Consider the following 22,186-nt stretch of genomic DNA (forward strand, 5'->3'; position numbering starts at 1 on the left):
GTCGATAATTTTTTTATCTGATGACAAACATCGAGATCCTGCCAACAGAAAATTTGTAACGTAGAATTTTGTCAAAGTTAATTGTCCTGAGTTTACCCTGAAATGCGTGTATACTATATTATAAGAAAAAACTTATAATTTTCTTTTTTTAGAGCTTTATGGAGACTTTCTAATGTGCGTTATCCCGTTTTTTACAGCTCGTCTCCATTAACGTTGTATGATTCTAGTCGAGCGTTGCCACCGCCAGCTCATCACAGCTCGGCCAGACCGTTACTGGCGAGTCACGCAGCACATCCGTTGCCTGCGCATATGCAGCCTGCAGCCGTTTATGGATTGGCCCCGCTTTCGCCAGCCAAACACCAATACCAACCTTCCAATTTATGGTTTACCGAGTAAATTATTCCTGTTGCGAGCCGTGGATTAGAGTTGTGTACGAACAAATAATTAACGAGTAAATTGTACGATTTTCTGGGAACTTACGAGCCGCCCGTGCCAATCAGCGAACATCGATCAAACGTAATGGAGAAAGAAAAATGTCGTGCGTATTTTCCCCGTTTTCGTGCAGGCCTGGCCAGTAAATGGAGCGGGTAGGGAGCGCCTGAACCGCTGCGATTGCGAGTATGATTAGTAGCACGATAACACAGATTCACGATCGAGCGAGTTTGCCGAAATGAGTAAAGAGCAGGAGTGTGTTAAGGCAAAAATTTTGACAATCCGTCCTATATATAAGCAGCGATCACTTCTTTTCGACCGTTCTCGTAGAAAAACGAGACACGAGATCACGGTCAATATAACTAGATCTCTCTTTGTATATGTTTATTACGTCTTTCTTATCTTGTCCGAAACAATTCCATCGTCTTACCGTGGCAATTTCACAAGGGGGAAAGAAATCGAGGGAGAAAGACTATCCTGCTTTGACATGCGATTGTACGTGAGCTGATTTCTCACGAGATTTATCATCTGGCACATTTCTTTCTTTTTTTTTTTCTTCAACTTCGAGTGACACGTGTATCTTGACGTATGCGGCATGCTTTAAATTTCGTAAGTTTCCAGAGACACCGATGTTTTATTACGGAAACGGTAGAGTTTATAAGGACATTGTACAGACCAAAATTTTCTATCGAATTGTCCCGATCTGTTTAAGGCTCATACGTATGGTTTCTCTCTCTCTATTGTACATACATATATATACATATATATGGAACTGATATGTGACTTAAACAGATCGGGAACGTTAATATCGATGATAGACGAGATACGCACTATAGCGACAGTGCCGATCCACGTGTGCGTGGAACTGTTATTAACGAACATCCTTCATATGCGATAGTAGCAATTTAATTTAAATGCGTATGAGTCTGCATTTCTTTATGATATGTCGCAGGACATATCGCGCGCGAGTATCTTATTTTTAATGCTCCTTAACAAAATTATTTTAGCAAACTTAGGTTTTTTCCGATTGTTGTAGTAGCGTTCCTTTTGTTCTTGCTCGTGGAATTTTTTCTATTACATTAAGAATATCGCTAAGGGATGTAGCGCTCTATAATCTTTTACGATATTTTATTCATAACGGGCACTCAAGACTAACGAGGTAGCCACATTATTCTTTGTAGTTTGTAGCTTGTTATTCAAGTATACGTTAACACACATATTATACACATACATGTATACACATACATACGTCCACACGTACATTATTTAGTTATATCGCATATTCCGAACTTCTTCGAGTAGGGTTGTCGTAAATGTATAGGAGCATTCGTCAGAAATAAGCCAGAGATTTAGAATCGAGTCACGAATTTATTAAGGTGATTACACGATATCCGAATCGACAAAAGCTTTGACGTGCCTTTTTTGGAACAGTCTCATTATTTATTATCCGTATATTATTACTTTATATCGTCTTCATCTCATCATTTTCATCGCCATCATACTCGTTATCATCTCCATTGTCATTATCATTGCTAATTATCGTTGTTCTTATGCCTAATATTATGTTTTGAATTGTATAAATAATATTACAGGCAGCATGCCTTGAGCTCGTGGTTTGAAACGCGAAATTATATGACCACAATTTTGAAAAATTCATAAATTGTATATAAGTTTAACGACGTTTCATTAATATTTCTTTTTTCATTAATGCTTTGCATTTTGGCAAAAGGAAGATATTCGAATCAAGTACCATTGCACAAATCAGTGAAAGAAACAGAAAAAGAAATGAACAAGTGATATAGTTTCTGTTTTCAATACAGAGTAGAGTGATTTCTCCTTGAATGCTGAGACAGAAATAGAAAGAGAAACGCATTCTGTGAAAGAAATGTATGCCAAACAGCAATAAAGTATCATAATGAGTCTTACGATAAAGAATTTCTCGCGGATATCACAAACTCGCATATTGTGCATATTTCTTTTTCCGCGTGAATAGATGTAATAATAATGATACGGGGGGGGGGGGGTTTTATTTATAAATAGTTTTCATAAAACGAATTTTCGCAATTACTTTTTTCTCGTTCAATCATGTTCTTCCTTGTTGCATTTTCTGAACTATAATCAACATCATACATCAGGCCTGGTCAACTTCGATCATCGAAGCCACATAGTTTCTTCCTTTTCATCCACGGAAAGTAGGGGAAAGGGAGAAGTGTCGTGACGAAAAAGCTCAAAGTTGACCAGGCCTGTCTCACGTCAATGGTTTTCACTCTAGTTTATCATTCTCAGGCGGTATCATAGACGCGGTACGCATACACACATACATAGTTTTTCAGGTACCGGCGTCGTTATACGCAACTGCTAATACATGTATTTCGTGATTTAATGGAATAACGCTTATATATATAGGCATTGTTTCACTAATTCTATCAATATAAATGTATAGAAAGTTTGTAACGGTAATATTTGGCGTATATGGAATTCATTGCGGTATGTTGTTTAGAGTGATTCACGTCCAGAGTTTAATTAGAGATATTTTACACGTAGAGCGAGAGTATGGAAAAGTGCGAAAGAGTGAGTGTGAAAGAGAGAAAGAGAGGAGAAAATTACAGAATATATAGATATATAAAGATATACAAGTGTAGCGTAGGTGTAACGGAGTTTTAAACATGTTACCGGTATCACTGAGAAGAGAGCCCTTTACGCGATACAATAAGTAAGCGACAAACGATATACAGCTGCAATTTAACTATATATTTAACTTATAGAGCAGGGCCGTTACGGCTATCGGGTCCATGATAGCCTCGCAAATCTCTCGAGTGCCTTTATATCGAGAGGCATCAGATGAATTGACGTAATCTAACGATGCCGAACTTTGCTTCGGCAAAAGCAACCCTAGACTTCTTCGTTTCTTCTTCTTCTTCTTCTTCTTCTTCTTCGTTTCTACAGTTACGCAGTTTATTCCCCTTATACTTAGGATCGAGCGATTTGCCCTTTCGTATACGCATTAATACGTTTGTACACGTTGTACGAGGAAACAAAAAAAAAGAAATATTTAACCAACTCGATGTGCCTGTTTAACAAATAATCGTATTTACACTGGGTAATTAACTGTAACGGGAAAAAAAGAAAAGGATAAGTAGAGAAGGGAAGTCCGTTCTTCTTTTTCTTCGACATAGACTGAGTGTGCTATGACGTACGTTTCAGTGAGGCATCGCAATCATAAACCGTTTTGCTACGTGTTTGGTATCCACCTCTCTCGGTCTCGGCATAACGGTCGCGCCCAATTGTACATATACATACATGCTTCCACGTATGACAGTAGAGATACTCGCGTCGCATTAAGAAAAAAAAAGAAAAAAGGAAAAAGATAACTACCGTAACTGTCCTCCGCGTGAGAGTCGTGAGAGGAAAACACGAGTCATATCCTTAGGTTTCACCAGCGTCAGATGTGCGTAGAACGTGCGTGCGCGCGTGTGTCGCACGTGCACACGCACGTGGACGCGCGTAGACAAGTAGTCATACCACGCGATAGCGATAAGTTTTATCCCCCATCCATCTCGTCACCCCGTAATAAGTTCGCGCGCATTATAACTAGATCGATGATGATTTTAGTCATGTTTTTCACGAGCAAGTTTTGACTGACGACTGAGATTTCGAGTGATAACAATAATGAAAAGATTGTACGGCGTTCGAACGATTGTAGTCATATTTAACGTTATCGTTTTCGTCAGGTATCCGCGTGAGGAAGACCCACGTGGTGGTGGACAGGGTGGTGAGACATTTTAGGTGGGTGACATATCGACATATTTTAAGGGTACAAATCGTGTACGGACCACTTACTTAGGTCGACCTGATTTTCGTATTGTATCGTACCGAGTATGTTTGAGTTTCTGAAGTCGATCGTCGGTCAATGCGTGCTCTCCGAGTCATGTTAACGCACTCATGATCATTTTAACGCATATGTTACACGATGTAAATAAAAAAAAACACGCTCATACCCACACATACACATACACTTATTATACACATACACACGCACACAATAAATTACCTAAGTAAAAAGAAGTAGAGACGCTATAAAACGCTGTGTGGAAAGTTAAGTAAAAGATACCGTAACTGTATCTCAATGGTTCTATATAGTTGTGATATTTTATTATAACGCTGATAGTCGTGCGCAGTTAACTTTAAACGGGTTCTTTCGCGTGCCCGACCATATATATAAATACATATATATATCGTGATATATATATATATATATATATATATATATATATATATATATATAAAGTATATAGGAGTATCTTAATCTTTTAATACATTGATTATACGTGGGAGGGAGATCGTACGTTGCTGCAGTAAAAGTAATTCACGATGACGATAAGGCGATATTGACCTTATGCGCGATTCCTTTTTTTAATTCCGAAGTCTAAGCTATATCGCATGAACTTTCACGGATGTGTTTCCTTTCGTCACTTTTCGTCTTTGGAATATCATTTAAAATGTTTAAGGAAATTCAACGTTCTGTGGTTTAACTATTTCGTGTTAAAATTGTGTGACCGGTAGATTTTCCCGCGATACGAAACAGGTTTTTATACATTAGTCATATAATTGGCATTCGATCTTCTAGAAATGCTGACTGATGAGTTGTAAAAGTAATTGTTTGTCCGCTCGCACACCGCGGTCGTGCGCAATTGTAACGTTTACTCCTTTCGGTAGTATAATAACACATAGAGATAGGCATTTAGTTCTTTTAATCGTTTTGGAATATTTGTACATACATATGTTTTTCTTATTGCATCCGTGGTGGGGGAGTGATATATTAGTCTTAGGTGTAGTGCCTAAAGTGATGAGATTAAGTGTGTCCGATAATAAGATTTATTTAACGTATATAGAATCTCCAAGTCAATTCCGCGCCGGTGGAGAAAAAAATTTATTGGATCGCGAACGATCGCCCGAGAATAGAGGCTTGATTTGATATTGAAATTACTCAATTGGAAGTTGGTAGTTTCGATATTAACGAACTCGTCGATGAGAGGAAGAAACCGGAGGGGGGGGGGCGATAGGCCCGTGTGATCAGTATTTTTTTGTGTACGGGCCGCGGATTATTTATAAAATTATGCAAAATCGGGAAAACGCTTGGGTGTGCTTAGCGTGGAAAGATATTCGTGTAAATATACGGTGAAACGGCAAAGAAAAATGAAAAAAAGAATATAGGATAAGGGGGCAGGCTTACTATTTCATTGTGGAGTTAGGATTATAAATATTCATCGCGTTATACGGACAGTTCGTATAAAAAAAATTATATTATCACTGTAAACAAAGTAACATTGACTCTCATGAGAGATAGACATGTAGCTATAAAGTATAGGAAAAAATAACATATTTTTGGAGTTAATAGAGGATTGATATTGTACTGTGCTCCGTAAGTTATTGAACGTTTCTCCTTCTTAGGTTCTCGGTCTCTATTTGCTAAGATTGCTCGTCGTAATCGGACCACATTTACAAAGTATGGACAATTGTTAGCTAAATTTTAGCCAGTTTCGCCGATAAATCTAATTGATTATCAAGTTTTATCGAAACGCTACGTATTATCAAATCACTCGAGTCTACTTAAATGTATTCGATTAAATGTCTTCTGAAACGTTTCTACTAATATTTCGAAATTATAGATTTGTTAGAAAATATACGTGTAGATCTAGTATTACATTTAGAAAGATGTAACATTCAGCGTTCAAAAAAATGGTTTTTGAAACTTCAGTATTTACACCTGAAATTTAATGAAGCATAAAATTTGATCTAACGCGGAATATAATTATTAAAGTTGACCATAGAAAATTCTAGAAGTTGTCGTTACTGAGATAAATGAAGTCCGATTAGAGAAGCGAGAATAAATAGTCTGTCGCGCGGGTAATTATAAAGTAGAAAGCGACGAGATTCATTATCTGACTGTTCTTCGATGTTCTTAATGTTCACTATTATACTATGGTAATGTAACGGCAAATAATAATCAACAGTGGGACTTGTACTACATACGTTTATCGATTTATGCATAATGCTGTATTATAAAGATTAGTCATAGGTGAAGAGAGAGAGAGAGCGAGAGAGAGAAAGAGAAAGAGAGTACCCTCGTATGTAGACACATGATTGTTTAGATTCTCTGGCCGTTTACAAGTTTCATCTTTGCGTGGCTAATATAGGCAACTCTTCTGATTAGGCATGTTTTTTCGTATGGAAAATATTCACTCCACGAGTCGGTAGCGAATTTGGTGTTTTACAGATCGAACGTTTTAGACTCCTTCTTCCTCGTAACATAGAGGACGATCCAGCTCGCAAACTCTTAGATCGCTGGATCGTTCGTGCATTGGACCAGACAGAGATTGATCTTTACACTCATATTTGTAGAATAAAAAACAGGCGCGTGCGTAATTAGAGGACTCTTTTTACAAACGCAGGCCACATTTTTCGCTCTTTCGAGTCTCTCCAACATTTCTGGTACGTACACACACGTTGAGGGACCGAAAGCGTCGTCTTTTCTAGTATCCAGCGGCGTGCAAAAGCTCGTATTTTAGCTAAACTTTGTGTGAAATGGACAGTATTCGTTTCTTTACTACTTATTATCTTTAGACATGAATTCCCTTAGCCGTTCAAATTAAGAATAATCAGCATAAACCCGGAACAAATTATAGAAGAGGCACAGATGTATGTAAATGTCCGTCTCATTTCGACCTCTATATACGATTATAAAGCCGAACTTGCTGCTCTTTATCGACAAAGCATATGTCTACGCTACGTATTTGTACTGTGTGTAGAATGTACGTCTCTTTCGTGTGTATTTTAATACTACGATAATAGTATAATAGTAACGCGCAAGTTGCATAATTATTGATGCGTCGTTCTAACGTGATTACAAGTATCGTTTATTTCGACATTATTAACAGTACAGATTATCGCGAATTCCTTTAGTTTAAGCATCGTTCAATTACGTTTTCGATACATTATACTCGATAATCTCCAACATGTTAATTAATTTCTTATATTTACAGAGCTAATCGTTATCTAAATCTACTCGTTCGAACTAATTTGGCAGGACAAATTATAACTTTCGACGGATAGACTGATTTTATGAAGCAATTCAGGCCCGTATTTATATCGCGCGCTTAATGCTAAATTTTTTGTTCGATTTCAAGCTTTATCTGTTCACGAGGAAGATTTTAAATCAGCCGAGTTTCATGTGTGTGGGTACGGCTTTTCGCACACACGTAAACGCGATTCACGAATGCGAGCCTCAATTATCAGAAATAGCGTCGAATACAATTCTCTACGATCGCGCGTGTATTCACTCTGTCAAACTTCTTTTAGGGAAGAATTTTCGTAGCGTTGCCTTACTAATGAATTATTACCGATATATACGATAATTGTTATACGCGACATACATACATACATACATGCATACATACATACAAGCACGTTGCCGAATAAATAGATTGTTAAATACATTGTCATCGATTAATATATACTATCTGCCAAATCTCTTTCTCTTACACAAACGAACAAACATCACACAAACATCACGAGAGATCTGCGTTGCGGGTACATTTAGAAGCGTGCGACTGCGTCTGTGAAAATTATCATTTGGTTTGGAGATATCACGATAAGTCGGGAAATCTTATCAACATTTTTAGCTCCTCCAGCGACGTGGATCTTTCTTTGGACCACATATATACATGCATACGCCAAGAATATAGTAATCCTAATTGATCGCCCGAAGTGGCGAGTAAAGTGAAGTTTCTAAACTACGATTAATAAGTGTATAGAGCGTTTTTGAGCTTTCGAGGCTTTCCCAAGTCTCTCAAGGTATTGTAATTTGAATCCAGAACCATCTCCGCTTGCGTATGTGGTGGCCCGCTTCTTTGCGGGCCCGTTCATTAACACACGGCGGCACACAGGTCGTAGTGTCACGAACAGTGTCACACGTCGAGAATATCTAAGCACGAATAGCCGACAAGCAATTCAAACATTTTTCGCTTACCATGATCGTCATTTCCAAATTTAGCGAAACAAAATTATGTTGCTGCGAATCCGCTCTGTAATCCATCGTTTACAATTACACATCGGTCAATTCATTGAACAATTAACTAATGTTGAACAATCAGCTCTTTGGTTAGTGTATCATGTGATGAATTCGAGGTACACCTCCGTAAAAAGTTATTTTGATCTGTTATCAATATATTGTATATATTGATAACAATATATATTTCAGTTATTGACTGAGATATACGAAATTTGACCTTCTGAAGTTTACATTTGGCGTTTACATTTATATCTTTGGCAATGTATTTTCATAATTTACTCGAGAGTTGCTCTCCGATTATGAAAATAATTGGCATGGATACGCGCAAATTGAAGCAATGAAGAATTAGTGTCTTTAACAGGAATATAGTTACTATAAAGTAAAGAAGAATTCTAATTAAGGGCTTTAGAATAGACTTAGGTAGAGCGTGCCTTGCGTTAACCGCGACACCGTCATCGTTGAGTATCACCTCTCATCGGGGAATGTCATGTTCGTGCTAATCCGTACTTGGGCACTCGACAGGTGTGCATCGTGTGCGATTGACCGTTTAAAAAAGTACATATATAATTATATATATGTATATATTACAAAATATATGTAATTATATATGCACGCATCTACATACATAGATAATAAATAAATAAATATATATACACACGCATATATATTATAAATATTACATCCATTACTATAAATATTATACATATTACATAAACGAAGCTTGTGTACGTGCGACGGATTATTCCGGAGGTCGACCAGAGTACAAAGCGTAGATTTAGTTTGGCCTCGGAAATACTCTACGCACGCAAAGTCGAATCGATGTCATCGACGAATGTTAGTATACTGAAACATATTGTTTAACACAAAAAAAGTATGCATAGCGTAGAGAAAGAGCCGCCGATCGCCACGTAAATAGCGTCGCATCGACTGAGAACGGATCGTCTGCTTCTTCATTGACAATAAGCGAAAGTTATGGCGGATAACTTATCGGGACAAATGTGAAACTTCTCTGATAAAAATTCAAGTTTGGATACTCTTGTTTGATGAATAATAAAACTGAATTTATAATATGTGCGATTAACGTAACATTAACGATATCTATTACATTCTGATCTGTATCGGGAAGAGAAATTCCGTATAAAGAGAAAATTCCGATTCTCGATCGATGCGACGTAACATTCGGCAAAATAATACACCGAACGTATGTCTATAAACTACCGAAAAATTCTAATCTCGTCGCGATGCAGCTCGTGACTGTCGAGAAACGACAATCGAAAGTACGCGTTTAGCAAAGGCTAAAAATAGAAAGAAAAGAGAGAGGATCGTTTCACTGAGATCTTAAAGGCATTCCTCGGCAGTCGCGAGTTCCTCGCTCTTCCGATAATAGGGATTTTAACAATCAGTGACGACTTACTTAACGACTATAGAGAACGTTTCTGAATTTTTTAAGTCGCGCATCGACATTAAGGTGCATATATATCCTGTGGGCGCGAGAGGTCCATTTGATATTTATATTTTAATACATACACACGAGCCGATTATATTTAGTGTATTGTAATTATCGAATATATTGATCACCGCCCCGGCCGTTCGCCCGCTCGTCGCGTGGTTCCCACCGGAAGGATCGCCGACCCCGGGGTCGCCGGGGTCGATCGGGACGCGGAGTGTGGAAAACGGGACGCGCGAGCGACTGACCGGCGCGAGCTACGGTTTTCTGTATATTACTGTAGTATAATAATCAAACACTAAAGACTAATGCTTTAAGGTGATCGATGAGGCTCCGCTGTAGCGCGGAGTCGCGTAAATGTATTCGAATTATTATGCAACGTAAACGATATGTGAGAAAGAGAGGGAGAGAATGAATACAGAGCAGAAAAATGAGAAGAAAAATAAAGAAATACATTTGACTAATTAACAATGGTCGGGTATACACGCAGTGGTACAGACGTCACTGTGTCTTAGTTCGTAAATAAATGCGGATGCCCGCGGGTTGTCGCGGGCAATCTGTGAACTGAGTTGTGTAGTTAAGCGCACTTTCTCTTACTTTTTTTTTTTTAATTAAACCGTCTCGATTGCGTACTCAAAAGCTCCTGTCTCCTCCGATAATTAATTAGCGCGCGCCAACAAAATCCTGTAATCGCCAATTGTTACTTTCCGTCATGTTTCGCCCTATCTCTATAACTTCCGTTTTGTTGAGTTGAATAGGGTACCTTTTTTTTCTTTCTTGCGTTTAATCGCGTACACACGGCTATTTCTGTTTCGCCGCTGGTATAAAGTTCGAGTCGAACAAGCGAAACGTTTTTTTGTATTTTATTAAATTATTTCTTCTTCAGCATCCCCTATTTTAGACACGAGGTTTTTCTACGCGTTTGCGGTATGAAAGCGCTTTTCTCGGCAAACGGAAAAAAGCGCCGCTTTATTCTCACGGGCGATTTTCTCAATGTCAAATATTCTTTCATTTTTAAACCGAGGAGAACCGAGCGGAGTAAGTTCCGAGTTCGAGCTTGGCATGAAACGGCGAAATCTTTGATTTTCTGCTCCAACATAAAACGTCAATTATTTTGATATTTGCGATTTTTAAGAACTGAAAAATATAGCAGTTACTAAATACGCCTAAGTCAGCTTGCCGCACCTAAAAAAGTCGACCTCGCTCACACTTTTGCCGGATGTTATCGGGTATAGCACAGCAACACATAGCGATTTCGGAATTAGAAGCTTTCCAAGATGGGGAGGGGGGGAGTGTTTAACTCTTACGTACCTGTTCTATGTAATACATCTGTAAGTCCGCAATCAAAGTAAAATCGTTTTATTACCGAAAAAAAGTGATCAAAATGAGAGACGTCGATCAAAAGAAGCCTCGCGTTTGTAATACATATGGACGAGAGTCTGCTTAGGCGTGAAACTCGAATCGTCCCTTTTTATATATGACACTGCATCGAATCCAGGCGTATAGCGCAGGATAAACGTGATTAGCGATTTTAGAGGGAGTACTTTTGTGTGTCTCAGCGTTCGCTTCGTTCTGGTATACTTCTCTGTGCTGTCGCATGACGTTAAATATCAATATCTCTGGGTACTCTAGATCGACCAATGTGATTCTGTGGCTTTAGTACCCTCGATCCTCACTCGTATCTACATCGAGATTCCGAGAGAATATGCTTGGGAATTAGATTTGTGCTGGTTTTTCAAGGCGGCACGATTTTTCTACGATAATACCTTCCTTCTATATCCTACTTTCAAGCTGTAGAATTGATATTGATTGTGAATTCGATAAAGTCGTAGGGCATTTGAAAACTCGCGCGATTAAACGACCGCGGAACGAGAACCGATCTGTATAGGGATGTTAAACGGTTAAGCTTGTAAGGTACATTTCTCGTAAGCTCCCATAGTTTTCCATCGTTAGGATCGTAAGGATTTCTACTCTACATTAACGTGTTGGCGAAAACACAGATATCGACTTTACGAGACAGTATAGATCTTTGAAAGATACGAAATCTATGTAACGGTGTATATCCACTTCTCTCCCGATATCGGCTAAATCCTGTATTAGATTATACAGACGGAGATTGTCGCCTGTATTAACGCCTCCCACGTCTCCCGAATCAAAAATTCATTTGAATTTAAGTACGATTTTTAACAATTATTACTACACTCGATGTTGCTTTAAGGGAACAGTTTGATTCCCCGACATCTGGAGTCTCAGAATTTTTGGGAAAAAAAGCAATTTTTTACTTCGAATGTTTCCCCATCTATACTGCATTTTTTTAATTTCGCATTTTTTAACTATAATAGTCCTTTTGGCAAATCGTGAATGCGTAAAACTATATGTATAAACAAATCGAACGCTATAACGTGTAGCAGCCAAGAGCAATAGCAGAGAAAGTTCCCAAGTACTTATAAAATTTTGTAAAATCTCTGAACGTCTTTCTCCGAGCCTCGGACACACGCGTGTGATATTTGCACGCGGTAAAAATGAAAGTTTCCACCGATTTACATTTAATTACGCCATTCAAACTTGATTAGATGTTTTTTTTTCCTGAAATAGCATACATCCTAGAACAACTGGGAATGAATTATCTAATAATGGAACGTTTCACGATTAATTTTTTACAGTTTCTGTTGTATTTCGTCAAATTGCATTTTATATTACAAGTTTAACGCAAAGACTGCGCATCAATTGAGATTCTACACAGCGCACAGTACGCCGTTTACTTTTTATTATCGCGAAGTTTCGCGTTCTCGAGTTCAATACGTTGTTATATAAATCAGAGTACGTAATTATTAACTAAGCATGCGACTGAATAATCAATCTGAAATTACTGTAATAGAAGGAGTTTAGTGGTACATATATGCCCCTAAATATATATAGATAATTTGCTGGTAAAGGACTTGCTCGCTTTACGCGACATCAATTCGCTGTATACCTGCGGATTGTACAGCGTACAGCGGGACGATATATTGTATAAAACAAGCACATCGTTTGCAGGCACTGTTATATACGTATAATTGTAACGATTGATTAAAAACCAGGGTATGTCTTAATATGTGTATATGTAATATGTTAACGCGACGGTTCATATATATATGACAACACATCAGGCGATCACCGTCGTCAGATCAGTGGCGAACGAAACAATTACCGTGTATTATAACGGCGACGCCCGGCGGGGCGTAATATTATAATGTAAATAAACGACGGCGTTATTTACATTTCGAGCACGCGCTGCTATATATAAATGTATTATTGGGGGTATAATAAAAAAAGGGGGAGCGGGAAGAGAAAGCAGCGTGTGTGTAACGTCGACAGCATTTTAATGGAACAGGGGGGAAAAAAGAATTGGAATCGGCAACTCGGTATTATTAAGACCGTCATAGATTTCTTAATAATTAATTATCGTTCCTGCCTATTCGCAATCTGTGACTGCAATATAACTATCTCGTAAACACGTCGGACCAACGTCGTGAGCACTAGCTGTATACACCGTTACAGCCTCCGCACCGTCGAGCACCCCCAAGTGGTTATCACTTCGCGAAAAGGGAAAAAGAAGAAAAGGGAAGGACGCAATTTTCAAAGAATTAGTTTCTGAGCCGAGCCTGAGTCGAGTTCTCTCCTCGCGAAGTGTCAATTCGTGACCGCGTTATCGGCGAGGGAAGAATTTTCTCGGTCGCCAATTTCTGTCGAGGCTTGTACAATTTCTTTAATTTCCAGTAGCTCCCAGACTCAGAGTCGCTGCTTCAAGCAGCACGTATGTATTCATCGGCATACAGACGCTACAAATTGTCTTGCGATCACGCGATTTCCACCGCAACGGCGAGTGAATTACTATTGTCATGGTATAATATATATGTATCAAATACACCGACGATAATCACATTAACGATAACAACTACAAAATGAACGTTGCCTTTTGTCACATTGGTAAACGAGCAAGATACTAATGAATTATGTGCGATTAATAATCTAATATTCTATTGTATCATAAGTGCTAATACCGCGCGATCACGCATTATGTACAACGTCGTGGAGATTATTTCGTATGATTGTAAATTATATGTGTGTTGCGTTGATGTAACGCGCCCCTATATTGCAGTAGGGCTGTGAAATAAATCAACCAGACACTTCTTCGCCGGTCTTGTCACTGTCCTGGATCCCCAGGGGGAAATGGTAAATCGGATCGACATCGATCAGACGTCGATAGCATTTACAACTTCGATCGATTATATATATATAAGTTTAAATTGAAATATAAAATATTAAAAAATTAAACGGGTCTTATATTAATTCCTATCTACCATAAATAAACGGACATGAGGATTTTACCTGCTTTTGATTACAAATAAACTCATTCATATTTTTCGACACGTATAAAATTAGGAAAATTATGTACATATGTACATGCAGGGTGGACAAAATATAGCGTGAGTTGATACAAAATAACGCTGTATTTTGTCCATCTTGTATATATATGTATATGAAAAATTATACATATGCTATCTATATTATTATTATAATTTTTTTTTTATTATATAATTATTAATTATATAATTATTTTATTTATATATATATATATATATATATATATATATATAACATGTATAAATATATATAAAATATAATATATTTTAGCTTTAAATTTTGACCGTTGAAACTAAAGAGTACATCAGATGCAACCAGATTCACGATTTTTAAAACAGTTTCAAATTAAAATTAAGATCGAAGGGCCGCTCAGCGCTGAGCGCTCACGGACGGGCTCCTCTTGTAGGGAGCAGCATCTCTGCCTCCCTGTTCCTTATTGGTTGGCGTTCTCGCCAACGCGAGAGTTACGACGTTCCTCGATCGACCAATGCGATTACATCGCCCGCGACGCATGATATCCAATGAGCGTGCCGCCAGAGAAGTTTTTCTCTCTAGTTTGGTATGGCCACGTTCCGTAACGCGCCATTCGCGCATTTATCTATAGTATACGTAACGTTTACTATAGAAAATGCGCGCATATGCGCGTTACGGAGCGTGGCCTATTGTATGTAATATGTATGTTATGTATGTTTGTTTCCTGCGATGTATACATCACTTGTCAATCTGGAGATAAAGAGTAACTGAATCATGGACGGTGGTCAATCAAAAGACACGGACGCGCAATTTATATCCTTCCACGATTTCCCAACGATAAGTCATGCCGGCAACTCGGAGGGACAGCTGGGTACCGGGGCTTCCATTCGTCAGCCCTTCAATAACCTCCCAAATGACTCGATGGGTGTCGGCATTATAGAAGATTTACAAGGAATGCCCAATAAAACCGAAGGTTTTCAATTGTAGCTTATTAAAGAGCTTTTCTGTTCCGTTTCCTGTCGATAGGCAAGTATTATGGCGATTTTAAATGATGGTGTTTTCTAGGTAGTGCCCAACCCAACTTTTGGACAATCGAGTATTACCAAAAGTTCTTTAACGTCAATACAAACGATGTCTTGGAAAGGCTCAAACGATCCATGATACCGCACGGTAGCGATAATTATCTTATAACGCACATAAGGCCAAATCCAGACCTGTACGGACCCTTCTGGATATGCGTGACTCTGGTGTTCTCCATCGCGATCAGCGAGAACGTGGCCAACTATTTGCAGACCGCTAGTTCTACCAAGTATCACTGGAGATACGACTTCCATGTTGTGTCATACGCGGCTACTTTTATATTTTTATATGCTTGGCTTCTACCGCTAGCCCTGTGGGGTGTGTTAAAGTGGACCAACAGTTCGAGGAACACCGAGGAGGAATTGATCGAGGTATTGAGCATTGGCTATCAAGTACTTTGCTTTAGCAAGAATATTCATTGTCACTGTATCATCTAATCTTTATTGTTCAAGTCTTACGCCGTCCCAGGACTCTTAGAACTTTTGTGTCTGTACGGATATTCCTTAAGCATTTACGTTCCAGTAGCTTTCCTGTGGGTAATTCAAATTGGCTGGTTGCAATGGAGTCTAGTCGTACTAGTGACATTTTTATCTGGAGGAGTTTTACTACGATCATTGTTGCCGGTAATCGCAGGTAAGAGACATGCCGTCTTTAAAATACATAGAGAACAATCTGACTCGTCAGATAAGTTAGCCTGGCAAGTGGGAAACGTATCAAGTAAAATAAATAGAAATCTAATTAATTTTACAGGGAGACATAGAATTATATATGTTGCTGTAATTCTGGGTATGCATCTGCTGTTGGCAGCTGGATTCATGCTATATTTCTTTCACGTGCCATCTAAGAGCACAACCGTATCAACCGTGACTGAATTAATAGCATCCTCTACGCAGGCAAATGTGTTGCATAAAGTAGCGCAAAATGGTTCTGTCGTAGAGCCGACGGTGTCTTGAAACATCCCAGATGCGGATCTGATGAATATAATTATCTTCAATACTATCGAGAAAAATTCTTCTATTCACGTGTGTATATCGGATTTTATTTCAAGTATTGTCTCTGATTTATATATCAATCAAAATGTGTACCGCATATGGCGCTAATCGTGTAGAAATAATATTTATACTATAATCTGTAAACTATGATGAGGTAAGAATAAAGAATATCCCGATCTTTAAGCATATGTATCTCTACGAAACAGTTCAATAACCCCGCTCTGGTGAAGCGTCTGTTTTCGATCAGGGGGCCCTTCTCCCATCGTTTTTATGAAACTCTCGTGCGAAATTCAATGCTTTTCAAATAGAAAGTCGCATACGAAAATCATTAGGGCAGGCTCGAGAATACGGTCCCAGGACAGTGACAAGACCGGCGAAGAAGTGTCTGGTTGATTTATTTCACAGCCCTACTGCAATATAGGGGCGCGTTTACATCAACGCAACACACATATCATTTACAATCGTACGAAATAATCTCCACGACGTTGTATGTACATAATGCGTGATCGCGCGGTATTATACGAACGTCTAACTCCAGATTTCTTTAGTTGGGTTAGTTCTTTCAAAAAACAGCGTTCTGTAAACGTAGCGTCCCGTAATTCCAAAAATCCAATAAATGATTTTACGACATGTCACTCGTCCTAGAACTCCACAAACGCATGTGAAAAACGTAGGTATTGAAGCGATACGCCATCTGTATTTTCTTTAGAGGCGGAACTTATAAATTGTGCCTCCAGATGATCATTTTTGTCCCTGGCCTCTGGCTACCGTCTGATACATTTTCAATCCTTTCGATGAATTTCAAACAAAGATATTCCCGAGTTTTGAATTTCGATCACTTTTGTTTACGATTGTACCATTTGACATCCTATACTTAAAGCGGGGAGTACACACTTCTGCATAACGCATAATGCGTAAGCGTAATAAAGAAAACTGATTGGTCTATTTCCTTATGCACATGTGTATGGACCAATCAGTTTTCTTATGCTTACGTATTATGCGTTGTGCAGAAGTGTGTGTTCCCCGCTTAATTAATTGACAGTTCGTCGATCGTCGTTTTGTCATTTTAACATCGTTATATATTTAGATTTAGGGCAGATTAATTGTAACTAGTCTATTGTTGAACTATAATAGCATAATATCTTATAGTTGTTGGTAGTTGTCTAACGAGAGTGACAATGTGCTCGTTGTAGTGACTTGTATAGCGAGCGATTTTGACAGGCAGGAAAGGTGAATGTTTTTGTAGTGAACATTTTCCCAGCACGTATATTATCTCGTATACATTCTTATTATATTATGATCCAAATAATTCCTGAAGATAATATCATTACACTGTTTTTTTTTTTTCATTCTATAATTAAGAATTTATTTTTAAGGGTGATATGATGTTTTAAATCGATTTACTTCTTTATAGGTTAAGTGATGTGTGTCTAAGGAAAGGGGTTAAAATTAAGGATGTTACATCGGCCTCATAATCTTGTCAACTATATTCGTAACATAACATGCCGTTACCACGTCGATCAATTGTGCATATTCCAAATTGGATCGATTAAAAGGCACGCCAGTATTTTAATAGTGCCCAAGTATGGTACACGATACAAAGTACATACGTTTTCGAATTCTCAAAACGTCCTTGCTGACAAAAAGATAGGCAGGCATGGGGATTGCAGATGGACTTGCGCGACAAGATTTTCATCCAACGATGCAAAATCTAATAAAGATAAGTCCGAAGTAAAACTAGCTGAGGAGGTACAGCAGAGAATAATAGAATTAAATGAAGAGAAATTAGGCAAATTAAAAGAGAGAGTATTAGACATAGAGCCAGTTATTTCTGATGAAAAGGAGAAGGGAAGGGGACAGACAGCGAAGCTTGTTGAGAAGCAGCCTGCGGGATCCAAAGAACCGTCGAAAGATGACGCGTCGAAAAAAGGTACCGCAAAAAACACTGATTTAAATTCTAAATACTAATCTTCTGATTTGTAGCGAAAAAGAAAGTCAGAGTCGACAAGTCGACGTCTTCTTTGGAACGTAACTTTATTACACCCGTGAGGGCTATGGCAGATTTTTTATTAAAGCCTTCCGATCTGGAGACTTTGCCAAAAACAAAAAGACGTTCTCCGTATGAACTTGAACCGCCTATTACGGTATATTGGAGGAAAGATGTCGAGGCTAAGTAATAGAACCGATTTTTTAATTAAATTTCTATATACTCTCTTATATTGAGAAGATTTTGAAAATATTTTATAGTTTTGCCTTTTTATAGAGCTTTAGAAGTCTGGGGATCCAGAGAGGTTTTGTTGAAGGAACTTCTGAAGAAGGAAGTTGAGCGGAAGATCTATCAGCAAAGTAAATATGTATATCCTCTTATTTTCTTCTGTTTGTTTAATTCAAAGTGGTCTCTAAAAAAAGAATATGCTCAAGACAGACAATATCTGTGCTTAGAGATTGTTTGTCCATCTTACAGGATTATTTATGTACATCCTGATAATCTGATAGGAATATTCTCTTAGAATAATAATTGGTACAAAGATTGAAACACGAGCTTTTCATCGTAGATGTTTTTACGGTCAAGCGAAGATTGAGAGATTACAGACGGGAAATTGGCAGCAAGACAGAGATAATTCAGAAGGAAGGTCTTTTTGGAAGATCTGGCAAAGTGGTATTGACTGCGATTGCCATGTATGTACTGAATTTATATGTATGCGTGTAATTATGTAAATTTCTTCGATTAATTTCTTTTCCAGAAATGCCAGTAATTTCTTGTGCAAGTTAATTGCTTGGTTATATACTGGCTCACATAGTATGTTTTCCGAGTGTGTACATTCTGCAGCGGATACCTGCAATCAGCTGATTCTAGCGTACGGCATTCATAAATCGGTGCAGGTAAATAAATCATTCGCGCGAAGAATTTCGGGATCTTACGAGCTTAATTTGTTTTATGCCAATTATTTTGCAGAATCCCAATCCTGATCACCCGTATGGTTATACGAATATGAAGTACGTTTCCTCATTGATATCGGGCGTGGGAATCTTTTGTGTTGGTACGGGTCTTTCCATCTATCACGGAATTCATGGTCTTCTTTTTCCCGCGCCATTAGATTCTCTCTTTTGGGCGTACTTTGTCCTGGGTGGATCTCTGCTATCTGAAGGAGCTACTTTAATGATGGCATTACACTCCATAAAGAAAGGCGCGGAGGAAAAGAAAGAAAGTCTTAAACAGTTTGTCCTGGAAGGACAGGATCCGTCTGTGAACGTCGTACTCATGGAAGACTTTGCAGCTGTAAGTCGTTATTCTTATTTTTTTTCCAATTATCTTGCATTCAGAGAGATTTTTGTATCATTCTCAGGTACTTGGAGTCATTGTCGCAGCTGGATGTATGGGCTTGACCTCATATTTAGAAAATCCGATGTTTGACGCTATCGGTTCGCTTCTGGTTGGCGGTCTGCTCGGTGGAGTGGCATCCTTTATAATCTACTCGAACGTTGCTGCGCTTGTAGGAAGGAGTATATCGCAAGAGAATCTCGATAAAATTAATGCTGAATTAGAAGCGGATATAATGGTAACGCTGAAATCGACTATGCGATATTTAATCGATTTTTTAAATATTGGTTTTTATGTTAAAATTTTTTGTACGTTTCAGGTTCGTGCAATTCATGACGTGAAAGGCATTGATATGGGTAATAATTTAGTGAGATATAAAGCCGAACTGGATTTTGATGGGCGAGAACTCACGAGATCTTACTTAGATAAACATGACCTTATTGCAATGCTGGAGGTATAGATTTTATATTTTTTATTGAAAGTTGTATGATAATGTATCAACAAACGTCATTTATATTATATTTTTATAGGAAGTGAAAAGCATGCAAAATATTGATGAATTGGAGGCATTTTTATTGAAACACGGCGAAAATATCGTAGATATGCTTGGTGGGGAAATTGATAGAATAGAATTAAAACTAAAGGTATACAAATATACGTTTTATATAATAATATGTAGCACAATATATAGATATATAAATTTACACAATATATAGATATATAAATTTATATCTAGTAATTTAACATTATTAATAATATAGTTTGTTCATCTATATTCTCATTTTCAGAAAAATCATCCAGAAATACGGCATTGTGATTTAGAAATCCTGTGAAGACTTATTGATATAGCTTAAGTTAAAACTAAATAAAATTGGATGTAAATTATTATTTTTACAATATAAGGGATTATTTTAGTATAATTACTCTTAGATGCTTTTGTCATAAAATACAAGTTTTATTAATTACTAAATAAAAATCAATTTTTGTAAAGGTTTTATGTATATTGTACAGATTTTGTGAAAATTACATACTATTCAGTATAATAACTCAACTCAATAGAAATTTCTTAAATATATGTGGTTAAAAATGTTCTATATCTCTGAAAATAATAAAAATATTTTTATCTATATATTGGCATGGCATAGTCAATCTGATTGTAACATATTTGTAAAAATAGTTATTGTTTATTAAAACTTGGTTAATTAAATATTTGCTCTCCGATATCTTTTATTATTTCAGTCTTACAACGACAACACAATTTGACGAAATTAGCAGAAATACGTTAATAAGAAAGAAACACGAGACAATGAATTATTTTATAAATTAACATATCAACAATTTAATATTTATATAACTTGTTACGACAAAAAATTAGTCTATTATATATGTATTGGAGTAGTTCTCCAAAATGTTTCCAATTCACAAAAAAATAATCCCTGCCAAAGTTCAGCTTGATCGGATAACGGAAACCCGTGCCCCCAGCTTTTTAAACATTTGAATTTCCTTATATTAAACTGTTTACACAATTAATATTGATTTTTAAAGTGTATTTTCCACAAAAATCAGCCTAGAGGACTTTTCTTTTTTATTTAACATGTGTGCCTTGCTTTTTTTTTCTGCACCGTTTGAGACCTTATACGTCTTATTTAAACAATTAGGTGAATTATTAATAACTAAAAATAAAAGTAAATAGTTATTGCATTTATTGTATCCTGACAAAGTTAGGAGCCCCTCGGAACCCTATTCTAGGAGGAAACCTGAGGCCACTGTGACGGCCGGAAAAAGAATGCTATTTTCGTGAATTTTTTCTCGCGAGAAATAATAAATTTAATGAAATTAGTTTTTTATTTCTTTAAAGTACATATATTAAATATATTGCAAAAAAAAATCGTTGAAAAATATTAATATATATTATTTGCGCCTTTAGCATGTGGTACCGTGTATGTACCTCCGGAAAAAAATTGTGGGTGCGCGGGCGCTCATGTTCCGTCAGAACTGTCAGAACGGGATGTCTAAAATAAAAATATTTTGTGTCATTTTAAACTATACGAATGTAGTTTTAGTTAAGCGTACAGATTTTTTGAAATATTAATCTTTAACAAAATAGCGCAGTTTAAAAAAAAAGTTCGAAATTCAACGGAAATTTTTTTCACTTTTTTAATTGTTTTTAAAAACTAATTGTTCAAATTTCAAGTCATTCGAATAAAAATTGGCCGAGATACGCGAGCGCCCAGCTACAAAATTGTAGTTTCAAGAAAAAAACGCGTTTAAATAAGTTTTACAACTGATTATTTTATATAGAGTAATAGAGTAATCTTTTAATTTTTGTTCTTCTTTTGACTCTAAACATACTATTATAACTTTTGTAGCCTATACATAATTTTTTCCAATTATTCAAGCAATAAATGCAATAACTATTTATTTTTATTTTTTAGTTATTAACAATTTACCTAATTGTTTAA

The 22,186-nt window shown here is 37.2% G+C and overlaps 3 protein-coding genes across 10 annotated transcripts in view; all 3 read left to right on the forward strand.

Moving 5' to 3' along the window:
• Hipk (Homeodomain interacting protein kinase) overlaps positions 1 to 14,123 on the forward strand; it is a 78,199-nt gene extending 64,076 nt beyond the window's left edge. For 7 of the 8 annotated variants that reach the window (XM_077412899.1, XM_077412895.1, XM_077412892.1 and 4 more), the window contains one exon: positions 198 to 14,123. In XM_077412899.1, coding sequence (XP_077269025.1) covers positions 198 to 396 — 199 coding nt within the window. In that variant the 3' untranslated portion in view covers positions 397 to 14,123. The remainder of the gene's footprint in view (positions 1 to 197) is intronic. The other variant, XM_077412897.1, reaches the window with a different exon arrangement.
• Positions 14,124 to 15,011: 888 nt separating this feature from the next.
• On the forward strand, positions 15,012 to 16,590 carry LOC143901013 (protein YIPF1). Its single transcript, XM_077412887.1, has 4 exons — positions 15,012 to 15,303; positions 15,396 to 15,781; positions 15,863 to 16,043; positions 16,161 to 16,590. Exons 1-4 carry the CDS (start codon positions 15,105 to 15,107, stop codon positions 16,361 to 16,363), a joined length of 969 nt encoding a protein of 322 aa, XP_077269013.1. The 5' UTR covers positions 15,012 to 15,104; the 3' UTR covers positions 16,364 to 16,590.
• Positions 16,591 to 17,427: 837 nt separating this feature from the next.
• On the forward strand, positions 17,428 to 20,612 carry Znt49b (solute carrier family 30 member 9). Its single transcript, XM_077412885.1, has 11 exons — positions 17,428 to 17,632; positions 17,817 to 18,332; positions 18,386 to 18,575; positions 18,666 to 18,748; positions 18,958 to 19,081; positions 19,147 to 19,285; positions 19,359 to 19,682; positions 19,750 to 19,962; positions 20,044 to 20,178; positions 20,255 to 20,368; positions 20,513 to 20,612. The coding sequence occupies exons 2-11, from the start codon at positions 17,858 to 17,860 to the stop codon at positions 20,555 to 20,557; spliced, it is 1,842 nt and encodes a 613-aa protein (XP_077269011.1). The 5' UTR covers positions 17,428 to 17,632; positions 17,817 to 17,857; the 3' UTR covers positions 20,558 to 20,612.
• Positions 20,613 to 22,186: the final 1,574 nt, after the last annotated feature.

The sequence above is a fragment of the Temnothorax americanus genome, unplaced genomic scaffold, assembly GCF_048541705.1.
Source record: "Temnothorax americanus isolate GAGA-0224 unplaced genomic scaffold, ASM4854170v1 Scaffold31, whole genome shotgun sequence".
NCBI lineage: Eukaryota > Metazoa > Arthropoda > Insecta > Hymenoptera > Formicidae > Temnothorax > Temnothorax americanus.

Coding starts and splice junctions, on each gene's coding strand:
- LOC143901013 (XM_077412887.1), top strand. CDS start 15,105: ATGGACGGTGGTCAATCAAAAGACACGGACGCGCAATTTATATCCTTC. Junction 15,304..15,395: donor AATGCCCAATAAAACCGAAG/GTTTTCAATTGT, acceptor GGTGTTTTCTAG/GTAGTGCCCAACCCAACTTT. Junction 15,782..15,862: donor CCGAGGAGGAATTGATCGAG/GTATTGAGCATT, acceptor TTATTGTTCAAG/TCTTACGCCGTCCCAGGACT.
- Znt49b (XM_077412885.1), top strand. CDS start 17,858: ATGTTACATCGGCCTCATAATCTTGTCAACTATATTCGTAACATAACA. Junction 19,082..19,146: donor GTATTGACTGCGATTGCCAT/GTATGTACTGAA, acceptor TTTCTTTTCCAG/AAATGCCAGTAATTTCTTGT. Junction 19,683..19,749: donor TCATGGAAGACTTTGCAGCT/GTAAGTCGTTAT, acceptor TATCATTCTCAG/GTACTTGGAGTCATTGTCGC.